Source organism: Chaetodon trifascialis, chromosome 10 (genome assembly GCF_039877785.1).
Source record: "Chaetodon trifascialis isolate fChaTrf1 chromosome 10, fChaTrf1.hap1, whole genome shotgun sequence".
Classification (NCBI taxonomy): domain Eukaryota; kingdom Metazoa; phylum Chordata; class Actinopteri; order Chaetodontiformes; family Chaetodontidae; genus Chaetodon; species Chaetodon trifascialis.
In genome coordinates, this window is record NC_092065.1 from 22,195,668 (window position 1) to 22,209,235 (window position 13,568).

The following is a 13,568-nucleotide window of genomic DNA, read 5'->3' on the forward strand; positions in this document are numbered from 1 at the left end:
GCAAATAAAACTATACTTATATTTTTTTTCTGATAAATAAGTATCAGAAGTAAAGGTGTTTATTGTGCAGCTTCTGTCCAAGTCATATTATGACACTTCGCTATCATTATTTATGCAGTAACATGTCAGTAGCATTGTAAACTTGAACCATTATATATTTTACTATACTATACTATACTATACTATACTATAGTCATTGGATTTCTTATACATAAAATCTTAATCTGAGAAATACCTAGTACGTACAGCTGTTAGATGTAATATTATACAACAGTAGTGTAATAAAAAGGTCAATATTTATCTGAGAAAAGCAGTGGAGTAGAAGTAAAGCATAAAATGGAAATATTGAACTCAGAGGCACCTCAAAAAATTACTGCATGCAGATCCAGTACAGCATTTAAGTAAATGCATGAACTTGTTACTTTCCCTCACTGACTTTGGTGTAGAACAATCAAGACATCTTTACAACCAAATTTATCTGGATATCTAGAATCCCCAGAGATTGAATTCTGGTGAATTCCCTCTCCCTCTGTCTCTCCCTTGTCTATCTATCAACTCAAACTATGAAATTTCTTGACTGTGTAACCCACATAAAAAATATGGTTACTAAACTCATCCATGTAGTTTAGAGATGTAGTTCCATGCCCGCCAGAGTGAGGTGCAACCACTCTGTACTGTGCCTCTCTCGGCTTGGTTTGTCCTTTCATCAGAGACGATGAGCGCGCATTGAGCAAAGATCCCCTGTATGAAAAACGATGTAAAAATCATAAATCCATGATTAAGCCTCATATATTGTGTGTTAATAAGTTGCTTGTTTGTTATGACAAAGTCCTGTGTGTTTAACTGAAGGAAGGAGCCGCTTTCATCGAGTGAGCTCTCTCACTGTGAACTTCGGTAAGTGTAGCCATTGTTGCTAAGAGGCTAGATCTCCATGTTGCTTGTAATGTTGGCTGGTTGCTTATCACACCATACTGTTGCTGATTGATATTTTCTGTAAACCAATCGAAGTCATAGAGCTTTTGATACCACTGTGGTACAGATTGTATTATTGTTAACTGTTCGAGACGATGAGGAAAAAGATCGCTAATGACGTTAGCCGCGAGCTAACGCTAATCGCACATGGCGCTAGCCATTATGCTAACACTAGCATTACCTATTACATTTGGGTGCAAAAGATACAAATTCATGGTTGTTAGTTGTTGTTGCTAGTTAAAAATATAGTGTCTTTTAAAGGTACATGATTTTATTGTGTCATTAAAATACAGGTTGTGAATTCATAATAAATTAATTTGTTTACACTAAAATACTTTTATTGTGATGTATGTCAGTTCATTTCACAATAATTGAAGCTGTGTAGTTATTTTATATGAAGAGATATGATGAGTGATGAAAGTAATTTGAGGTCATTTGATAAACAGAAAGATAGTAATAAGAGATAGTAATGTATATTTCTACACTGTGTGTGTAGATTGGTTTTTCTTGTGGACTAGGAATTGATATGTCTGATCCTGAACCCTGGAGGGTTCAGTGGCGAGCCAGAACCAGAGAATTGACCGTCTCCTAAGTGAGGAGTTCCAATAATTAAAGGTATCCAGCTTTCCGAGCCTAGAGTCAATGTTGCTGTCATTAGCATTGTTGTAACATCAAGTAAGACTAAGGGCGCTACAGCTGCTTTTGTCTGTTTTTGACAATAAGGGAAATCAAAAGACATTGAACCTTTTCCCAGTCTCTGTCCTCTCTGCTTCAAGTGTGGCACATGTGTCCAGTATTCAGTTAAACTAAATTTTTTATTATCTATTTGATGTTGCATAACTCATGTATTTGATAAAATGTTGCATAATGTTGCAATTTAGATCATCTATGGGTAAAGAAGGAATATTGAGTCATGTTTTATGATTATCATAACATCTATCTGAACAGATGACAAGGCTACACATGATTTGAAGTTGCACAACTTATTTATTTGATAAAAAGCTACATCATTTTACAACTTCAATTTTGTACTGGCAGCAAGGAAACATTGAGTAATAGGGTAAAACTAATAATAGCAGACCTAATATAACATCCGGCTGAAAGTCTGTGAGAGTTTCATCTGATAAAATCAAATCTTGCCTATAACTGACAAACTGTAAAATGCAAATGAAGAGTCTGTAGATTTGTCACTGCCAGTGAGCCCCCTCATGTACTCAAAGTCAGTTTGATCTATTACTCAGAAAAATATTGATGAATGTAACTTATGTTGAAAAGTTGAATTTTGTTCAATGATTCAGTAAATTGTAGTATTAGGCTGATCTCTGCCTGAATTGTTTCTTTCAGTAGTCTATCTGAGTTGGAGCTTGATGGAATACGGTTTGGGGGTCTGGGTCACTCCAAAAACAGGAGTGTAGTCTGGCTCTCCTGCATCCTCAGGCCAGATGAACTTAAACCTCCTCAGCAGAGACACTACGATGAGGAAGAGTTCCATTCGAGCCAGACCTTCTCCAAGACACGTACGAGGACCTGCAGGTAAAGATACTCACATGTATATTTTCTATGACCTAATGATATTTCCTCAGTCCAACCTCCAATTTATCTTTCAGTCTATCTCATGTACTCATTTTCGCTCACCGACAGAAAGGCGTGAAAGCCTCTGGCTTCACAAACTCGCCCTTCTCATTGAGGAAGTTTTCAGGGTGGAATCCGTGGGGGGATTTCCACTGGCCCTCCTCATTCAACACTGAGTGCAGGTTGGGGATGACAACGGTTCCCTGAAGAGCAATAAACAAAGAGGAGACGAAGGCTATTAAATGTAAACACATAACTATGACTCTGCTGGATATGAAAATCAGACACATTCCCTTCATCCTTTCATTCACACGTATTCCTCTTTATCATATGCAGCTGATGTAATATTGCATTGGGTTGCCTATTTACACTTCATCACAGTACTAATTGAACTGTTGTTAGTACTGGACTGTACTATGAACTGTTCTACTGTAACAGCACTGGATTTCACAGTGTTAGTACAAAATTCTAGAAGCTAGATTTAATGTTAAAAATGTATATTTTTGCAGAAGAATCATTCTTGCAAATATTTATTTTTCAGAGATGGTTTATTTCTCAGCAAGTGGTGACAGAAGTGGAGACTCTAGCACAGAACAAACCACGGGGAGGTGAGCATTTCTTACACAGTTCATTTAACTTCTTATACTCTTGATTACACCTTTAAATGAAATGCATTGTTATGGCCAAAATTTCTTTAACTTTTGAAAAGCCTTGGTGGTATTTTGTGGAATATACTTAGTATCTGCTTGTTCTAACACACCACTGAAGCAAAAACAAGATGGATTGATGAAATGAACCTGAACCTAATGTTAATATGTAGTTCTGTAGCTTTGAACAGTGCTTCACAGAATGACATGTAAATATGGTTGTAAGGATGTACTCACCACTGGGTATACAGGAACATTTAGCACCAGTTGTTGTCACTCAAGATCGGGGAGAGAATTTTCAACTCTTCCTTCCTTTTATGCTATGAGGGATATTACATTGACAATTGATATTTCATGCTTACCCTGGGTATGGAGTATCCCATTAGCTCTGTGTCTTTAGTGGTGCAGTGGAAAACACTGAGAGGAACAGTGTTAGCCAACCTCTGGACCTCATGAAGGACGGCCTTGCATGACAGAGACAGCTGTCAGAGCGTCACACTGTCGCAGTGTAACTCCCACATACGTAAAATAACTGATTTCACACGTCACGGGATTTTAAAATTCAAAATATTACACACAAAATAGAGGTCTAAATATTGATTTGAATATGACCCAGTAATTTTTATACCTGCACATAAGGCATCTGGTTCCTGCATTCAAAGCTGACGTCCCTCCCATTCAGAACTTCGTCGATTTCCTGCTGACATCGCTCTGAGGATTACAGACACAGAATGGATGGTGGGAGACAAAGAGTGAGACAACAGGAGAGAACTCTGCAAGATTTGTCTTTATGTGCTACATATCAGCCTGAACTGTTGAGGCCAATGTGAATGGTATTGCAGGTATTTGGTCATAAACCAAAGGAATTGGGAAAATTAAAATAAGTAAATGATAACAATGAAAAAAGATATTTCACTCAAAACTACAAATGTCAGTCCAATGGTGGCGCTAGACCAAAAGTAAGGGTTCATCAAAGTCATTAGAATACATCATCTGCAAGCTGCAAACCACAAAAATGTTAAAAATACTGATATTATTCAGACTGATATTTCAGATTGCTGGACTCATCTGGAGAGCCATGCCTCTTGCAGGGCTGCGTCAAGTGCAGAGTGACAGATGATGGATAGACATACCCTGTGCCTCTGGATAATTCATTAGGTAGAGGAAGGCAGTGAGTACGGTGTTGGCGGTCGTGTCTGTCCCAGCAAAGTGAAGATCCACAAGATATGTACAAAGCTGGTCTTCAGAAAATGATGAGCCATCATTTCCTCTCTTTAAAGACAGGCAGAGAGAAAGAGTGAGTGAACACTGTTCATTCTGTCAGCACCACTGCAGCTAAAATGACTGAACGGTCAACACCATGCTAGACACACACACCTTATCAATTTCATCCAGGTAGCAGTCAATGAAATGTCGTGGTTTACCAGGAACTCTGGTCTTTTTGGTCTTAGCCATCATCTCCGAACGTTTTTCACGTGCAGACTGGCAAGAGAAAAAATGTTTTAAATAAACAATTTAAGGGTTCTCAAGGACACATAGTGATGCGTTGTGAAGCCAAAAAATCTTGATATTCAGTAACATAGTGTTCACTGCAGTACATTCATTCTTTCTCTCCTATTCGTTTCATTAGTCGATGTCTTTTTCCCTTAACTTTTCCTTCATCCTACCATCCGTCCTTCCCATGCTAAGCTTTTCACTGTGAGCATTTTGGCATGCTAACAGTAGCATTTAGCTCAGAGCAGCCTTAAAAAGCCACTTGCTATCAGTTTAACCCATCAGTCATTGTCTGCCTTGTAGCAGACTTTGAAGTGTTTGGCAAAACATACCCTGAACATCTGAAAGACTTTGTTGAAGGGCAGTGGCAGGTTGCGTACCAGGGGAATAGTGTCATAAATCTGTATGGGAGAGATAAATGAAAAATTTAGCTTTAAGTATTAACATGCACTTTTCCCAAGCATCTCACACGTGATTCAAAAACAAGACATTTTCCTGCAGTGCTCAGCAGCAATTGAGAAATTGGTTGATTGGCGAAATGACTTAATAAAAAAAGCTACAAAGTTTTGAAGTACTGAGACCCGAATCCACTTCTTTTTGTTCTTGCACATATTATAAATCTAAGTAAATATCCTCATCAGTAATCAGTATAAATTGGGAGCATGGAATTGTCCAAAATCTTTTGATATCCTGAAGCATTCAGAGTTCCTTTCACTGGAACTAAGGGTCCAAGACAAGCTCCTGAAAAACAACCCCACACTGTAATCCCCCTCCACCAAAATTTGAAGTTTGCATGTTCTTCCCATGCATGCGTGGGTTCTCTCTGGGTACTCCGGCTTACTCCCAGAGACCAAAAACATGCTCATTAGGTCAACTGGTGACTCTAAAAATTGTCCTTAGGTATGAGTGTGAGCGTGAATGGTTGTTTGTTTGTATATGTTGCCCTCTTGCCTGTTGACAGCTGGGATAGGCTCTAGCCCCCCTGCAACCCCAAAAAAGAATGGTCAGGTATAGACAATGGCTTGTCTGACTTTGTAGTCAGACAAGTACCATTCTCCTGGCAACCGTTCTCCATCAGATCGCCAGATGGTGAAGAGTGATTCGTCACTCCCGAGAATGCGTGCTGGCGTGGTGGCGTGCTTTACACCATTGCATCCAATGTTTTGCATTACACTTGATGATGTATGGCTTTGATGCAGCTGCTTGGCCATGGAAACCCATTCCATGAAGCTCTCTTGAGCTAATCTGAAGGCCACATGAAGTATGGAGGTCTGTAGCGATTGACTTGACCTCTGCGCAGTATGCGCCTCAGCATCCACTGACTCTGCTCCGACATTTTACATGGCCTATCACTTTGTGGCTGAGTTGCTGTCATTCCCAATCACTTCCACTTTGTTATAATACCACTGACAGTTGACTGTGGAATATTTAGGAGCAAGGAAATTGCACGACTGGACTTGTTGCACAGGTGGCATCCTATCACAGTACCACACTGGAATTCACTGAGCTCCTGAGAGCGACCCATTCTTTCACAAATGTTTGTAGAAACAGTCTGCATGCCCTGGTGCTTGATTTTATACACCTGTGGCCATGGTGTTCAAGTGATTGGAACACCTGACTTCAACTATTTGGATGGGCCAGTGAATAAATTTGGCAAAATAGAGTAACAGTTCAGTATTCATCATCTGTGTCACACTGTTTCAGGGAGAAAGTTTACATATGATATTAACCAAGATTTATAGTAGTGATGCTTTTTGTCCCATGGTTTTGTTGTCGAAAATGCGACTCACCATATTCCAGGGCCCGTTGATCATTTTGGAGCTGTCACAAAAAAAGTTAACAAAATCCTTCAAGACGTCATCATCATAGTTGAACTGCATTCCAAACAGAACTCCGCAGATGATGTTGGAGGCTGCACTGTGGAACAGCTGTTTAGGATTCATCGTCTTACCTGGTAGAACAACATGAACAGTGTTAGATCCTACATCCTAGAAGATGTCTGTTTCATATGTTTAGCCACATTTGTATTGCGTTCATAGAGTAGACATACCGACACTCTGCTCCAGATCCTAGAAGATGTCTGCTTAATATCAGTGTTTAGCCACATTTGTACCGTGTTCGCAGAGTAGACATCCCGACACTCTGCTCCAGTATCTTCATGATGCGTTGTGTTTCATCCAGGATGCTCTGCTCCATGAGCTGTTTCCCAAGGCCAAAGTTTCTCAGGGTCATCAGACCAAAGCGTCGTTGCTCTTTCCATACATTGTTATAATCTGCCAGAATCACTCCGGGAGCATCAGCTGCATGCAAAAGGGTCAATTTAGAGCTTAGAAGGAAAGACACGCTCGCTTTCATGCACCGAATGAAGTTTCAGTGAAGTTTTAATGTCCACATTATTATTATTATTATTATTATTATTATTATTATTATTATTATTATTATTATTATATGCAAATAAAAAGTTGACTCCAATGAAGTCTGTTTCCGTAGTTAGTAATAAAAGTAAGTAAATGTAACACACTGCAGGTGCATGTGTTTACTTGTTGATACAGTTATATGTATAGGTAAGACAGTGTAAGAGTGGCAGGACACCATATTTATTACAATGGAATATGAATATACATTACATGTATATATTATATATGAAAATGAGAAATCCCTCTGCAGAGACAAACACACAGAAAGTCAAATGGTCCCTCTGTACCTTTCACTTGTGATACATGATTGACCATTAGGTTTTGTGGTCTGCCAGAGAAGTCAGCAGCTTTGTTGACCAGGGCTTCTTTCAAGGCCTGCACCCCACTGATGATGACTGCAGGCCTGGGACCAATGAACATGCTGTAGACATTACCATAGTGTTTGGCCAACTGAGGACAGAGGCACAGGAGAGTATAATTACATGGACATAGGTGATTGACCTTTATTTAGCACGATCATCAGCCCCTATAATGAGTCAATTATTAACAAGTTATCATTAATACGAGTAACAGCAATAGTAGCCATTTTCAATTATGCATTATTGATATTGAAAAATCTTAAGAATAGGCTATCAGAAAAGTATATTTACACAAATCAATGACGTTGATGAGTTGATGTAAATTTTAAACATTTTCTTTTCAGTTGAGTATGTTATCACACTCTATTCTATTTATGTTTAACACAGCAGCCCACCTTTTTAGAATCGGGCTTGTATGTGATAACAGTGTCACCATGACCCAAGTCACCCAAGATGAGTGTCTTGGGTCATTTTGGGTTAAGAGCACTGGTGTGAAACAAAGGCTATTACCTTAAAATTATGCCATGAGTAAAATCCACAATTTTCCCAATCTCTAGCCTAAAAACTATAAAAACAGAGATCATGTAAACAACACATACAGTATGAACACAGAGCAAAAGCACAGAGGCAAAAATAATCACCACTTTTTCAATATGATGCTCTGTTGAATTTTACCAATTCAGGTTATTAAATCTTAAATAATTCTGATGGTAACAATCACTCAACGTTACCCTGTTCAGATCTGCAATGGGGTTCTCCAGGTTGAGTTCCAACAGGTTTCCAATAATGGGGATGGGCCGGGGGCCTGGAGGGAAATTTTTGGGCCTGCGGTTCTGACCCAGGAGCAGTAAGAGCAAAACAACCACCAAGAGTAGAGCCACAGATGCGAACATGATGAAGCTGTTCTCATGATCCTACACTCTCCTCTGCCAGTATTTTAATTCTACAAACACACAACCTTTGCACAGTCATGTGACCTACAGAGAGGATTGCATCAAGTTTATTAGAAAACCTGATTTGACCTGTGAAGTGTTTTTTTTGTGAAACATTGTGATTTGTGAAATGTCATTGTATTTTGACCCTCAGAGCCACCATAAATATCTGCAGCAGCCAGCAGATAAGAGACTCAATATAGCATAACTCTCACCACCCATATCACTCTTTTAAGATAAGATAAGATTTTATTGATCCCACATTGGGGAAATTCAGTCGTTACACCCAGCAAATATTCCAAGGAGCAAGCACGGTGGCATCAAGGGGTAAAAATAAAAAGTATACAGGATACAGAATAGATAAACCACTATGTATGTGTACATTTGTACAGATTATAAAAAATAAAAATAGTAAATGCCATAAAAATTCTTCTGCCATAAAAAAGTACTCTTGCCAATATTCTTATGAGAAGCATATTAGCATTGATAGTAGTAGTGCAAAACAAAGTGGGTTTATGATGTAGAATTGAGAAAGACAGCATCAACACAGCTACATTACATGTGTAGTGTGTACTACCTTAATTTGATGCTGCATTCGTTGATAAAATGACAGGGCACCACCTTCCTCAGCTAAGAAGGACTGCAGAATTTAACTGCTATAACGCTGATAACATACTAACGAATGAACTAACAGTAAACCAGTCTGATAATCTGAAGCTTAAACTCTGGATACAGGGATCGTATATATTCAGTTCAAAAGGACACCGTCTAACCAGGACTTAAATCAAAATATAATTTATTAAGCAGAATTATGGATAATGGGTGATATATCATGAATAATACAACAGAAGATATGAGGTGATGTGACAGAACACAAAAGAAACTTATGGCAACACAATAGGAAAAACAAGTTTGGCGATAGTGAGAAGTAGTTGTAAAGGGAATAATGGGGACGCGAACGTAAAGTTAAGCGATTAAACGAGCAGTCGAGAGAATTTGGATAAATTAGCAGTATCTTAACCTCACGGACCAACGTGAGGTTAAGATATTCAAACCCGCTGAGCATGCCTACTGGTTTGATGGCGTCCCGTTGTGCTCTGCTCCGAACTAACTCGAAGATGCCCAGATGGTCGTCCGTGGCTCGATCTGCTCAGTGGTCTGGTGAAGGCCAAGCGCACCAAGGTGACGAGCTGATGTTGGACGGTGACGTCTCTGGAACTGGTTCTGAGGTGTCGGTTACAGATGAGGGACGGCTCCGGATGGTCGTTAGTCGGACCAAGGATCAGCAGCTGGCTGCAGGGTTTTGGTTCGGTTGAGACCGTGAAGAATTATTTTAGACTGATAGTAACAAAATTGATAGTCTCTTCGATGGCCGATCGAAGAGGGTCTACAAAATTATTATTATTTGACTAAAATTTACAGACTAAAACAAAAACGTGTGGCTTAGAAAAAGGAAGGTTTACGGCAAACTATAGAAACACGTCTTCGGAAAATTAAATCACGCTACTTGGTATGGCTTTTGAGTAGCTGGAAGACGGGAAAAACTTAAAGAGCAAAACGACTGTACAAGACTAAGACAACTAAGAAGTAAAAGACAAAACTAAACATAACGTAACATAACTTAAGACAAGACTGAGTAACGCGCACTAAACTAGAACATAACTTGACAAGACAGAGTAACGCGCACCGAATTCATGCTGCGGCTGCAGACATTTAAATCTCGCTCCAGGGGCGTGTCTAATGGGCAGGCCGTCGAACATGTGAGATGCTTTGTGACGCGCAATCGCCTCAAGGAGCTGAACTAATCAATGATTCATACGAGGGGCTCGTCTGCTTCTCACTATGGTCAATCACATATAATTTCAATGACAAATTTTCAATGACATTTCAACATTGTTCACAGCATGCATTAGACACTTCCTATGGTTGGGTGGCAACATTAAATGATAATCCTGGTACAGTTTCATCCCAACATGTATAATTACTCAATGTATAACTAATACCAAAAAAATAAAGAATAAAGAAATAAAGAAAGGCAGACTATATTTGCCAAAATGATTATCACGATTACGGTTACTTATCGATAAATGTGTCAAGTCAAGCATATTCAATCTGACGGTTAGGAACCTCTGGATAGCAGTATGGTTTTATGGTGACAATTCAGACAAACTTTTATAAAACCGTTAAAATCACAACTTTGTCATACTTCAGGTCAGAGATACTGGGACAACACCAATATTATGCGTACAATGAGTCCTGTAAGGTGAAAACATCAAAAGTTAAGTTTAACATAGTAGTCTGGTTATCCTGGAGTATTGAGAAAAAGCACACAAGCATGTATCACCGGTTGCTTAAATGAATGTCCAGTTTACAACCCATCAGCATTTGCTGATGTTTGTGGATTCCTCTGAGGCATGTCATTTGTCTCATCCAGACAGTTTTATTGTCTTGAGCCCTTAGGGCTATTGGGGAAGAATTAGCCTTAACATGGGACATCCTGGGTAGGAGATGCCCATGAGGTAAAGGCGTTGACCTCTTGGCTCTCTTCCTTCAACGTGTGAGAAGAGTAGTAGTTGAGCCAGACATCCTGTCTCTCGCCGAAATCACATTTCATTATAAGTAAACCAGATGGTCTATAATTCAATCAGTTGGCTGGTTTACACCTCCATTTCTCATGAGAAGTCAGAGAGGGTAAGAGAAGGTCAGTTAGAGGCCAGTTCTGCTACACACAGTCTGACAGCTGTTGGGATGAAGGACCTGCAGTAGCATTCTTTCTTACACAATGGATGCAGCGGTCTGCTACTGAAGGAGTTGCTTAAGCACCACTGAGTTTCCTAAAGTGGATCAGGAGCTCGTGGAAAATTTAGCCAAACCAATCTCAACAACTGTGATCATGAGGGTGATAACTGTTGCAGAGTGGAAAGTCACAGGGTCCAGATGGATTCACAGTAGAATTTTATTAGAAATTTGGCTCACTTCTCTCCACAGATCTATGCTATGTGTATAATGAGGCTTTGTTGCTTGGCTGACTTCCCCCAACATTGACTAATGCTACAATTACTCTTACCCTTCCTACAATCCGACCCATATCATTATTAAATGTAGATCATAAAATTCTTGCCCTCCATCTTCAGCAGGTTCTACCAGATATCATTTCATCAGATCAAACATTCCATAACAGGAGACTCCTAAACATTCTGAATATGCCCAGCTCCAGCACCCCTGAGGTGGTGGTGTCGCTGGATACTGAGAAAGCTTTTTGACGGGGTGGAGTGGGAGTTTCTTTTGGCAACATTCTATCAGCTGAAGCAGAACATTCTGTGGCCTTCTGCACCTTGCTGGCCAGGCGCTTGATTTTGCTGAACTGGAAGCAGGTCAGCGTCCATCCTATGACAGATTGATTCAAAAAGTTCTATATAATCTAAATTAGAGAGGCTAAGGTTTTGATAAAATTTGGAACCCCTTGCTCTCCATCATAGATTCATTTGAAATTTTACCTGATGAGTCAGACATCTGAGCCCTTTTGATTTGTCACTATCCACCAATCCATTTTTTATTTTTATTTTTTTGTATTTTTTACCTTTCACATCATGTTTTGTGTTTTTTCCCCTTCTGTATTGTGTTTGTCATCTAGAGACAAGTGGTGGCTGGGGTCTCAGGAAGGGGATAGGGAGGGTGCATTGAACAAATTGAAAATGTGAACACTGTTTCATGTTTTTCATGTGTCCTCACTTTGTGGACACCTTGTACACTTTGTATTGTTGAGGCTCAATAAAACATCCATCCATCCATCCATCCATCCATCCATCCATCCATCCATCCATCCATCCATTTACTATACCGTCTATCCCTTTTCGGGGTTGCGGGGGGGCTGGAGCCTATCCCAGCTGTCAACGGGTGAGAGGCGGGCTACACCCTGGACCAGTTGGCAGTCGATCGCAGGGCAACACACAAGACAGACAACCATTGACGCTCACACTCACACCTAAGGACAATTTAGAGTCACCAATTAACCTAATGAGCATGTTTTTGGTCTGTGTGCCCGGAGAGAACCCACGCATGCACGGGAAGAACATACAAACTTCACACAGAAAGGCCCCGCCTGACCTGGGGATCGAACCGGTGACCTTCTTGCTGTGAGGCATGCGCGCTACCTGCTGTCCACCGTGCCACCCTCAATAAAACATATATAAAAACACCAAAAAAAAAAAAAAAAGTATTTGGCAGAACTCCCTTGGCAAAGCGTCCCTGGTCAAACACATGGAAACTGGCCCCAGTCTGAAATAGAGAATAGTCAGGAATGAAGAGTTAACATCATCTCATACAGTGCAGAGAGGGAACGGGAGAAGACAGAGCCCTGCTGCCTGTCAATGAAGGATGCAGTCAAACTATTCTTCTGTTCAGTCCATTTTAATGATAGATTGAAGGGTTTCACATTCATGATCAGCATAACAGCTTGACATGTGTGGTCACATATTACTTCCCTCTCATTGCAACTGCTCCGTGTGACTGAAAACACAAACATTAAGATGGTAAAACCTCTCAGTCAATGATGTGTTGTGTGATACTCATCAAGAAAATCACTCAAACACCAAAACAATCATTCCTTTCAATGAAAAAGACCAACTTCTCATGTTGTTTTGAATCAAAGGCCATAATAACCAGAAGTAGCTGCAATGGGGTTCCAGCTGCTGGAAAGAAAACTGTGTGGAAACCTGCTGTTTATTTGAATCTGCTTTGGAAAGACGTGAAAGAAGTGCAGTTTACGAAGTGCGTGTTTTAAGAGATAGACACATGCTTTATTACAGGATATAAAGTACTTCCAGTGAGGATCTTTGCAGTGATAAGGAACTTAGGACGACACTATAAAATGAGTCCAGACAAAGATACCCATGTATTCTGAAGTCCAACAGCTGTCGAGTTTAACACTTCACTGGGACATGCTCAAGCAGAAATTACAGTATTTCTGACAGCATCTGAAGGCTGTTGTTGGTGAAAGTTGGCACAGAAGGACAGAAGTGAAGAAAGAGACGAAATGTATTTGAGATGCATACTAAACTGATAAAGGTTTTATTGCTCTGGCTGGGTTATCCCAGGTTTATGGTCATCTTTTTTCCTTTCTGCACAGGTGTGTTTTGGACTTATTATGTATTGGGGAAGCAGGTAAACAACAAA

General features: G+C 39.9%; 1 protein-coding gene across 1 annotated transcript; it reads right to left on the bottom strand.

The window, feature by feature from the left end:
• Window positions 1-2,306: 2,306 nt before the first annotated feature.
• LOC139337495 (cytochrome P450 2D15-like) lies at window positions 2,307-8,354 on the bottom strand. The gene is made up of 11 exons (XM_070972097.1): window positions 8,193-8,354; window positions 7,390-7,552; window positions 6,823-6,985; window positions 6,476-6,638; window positions 5,018-5,086; window positions 4,569-4,673; window positions 4,325-4,463; window positions 3,820-3,902; window positions 3,554-3,655; window positions 2,612-2,747; window positions 2,307-2,514 (listed from the first exon to the last, which is right to left on the bottom strand). The coding sequence occupies exons 1-11, from the start codon at window positions 8,352-8,354 to the stop codon at window positions 2,321-2,323; spliced, it is 1,479 nt and encodes a 492-aa protein (XP_070828198.1). The 3' UTR covers window positions 2,307-2,320.
• Window positions 8,355-13,568: the final 5,214 nt, after the last annotated feature.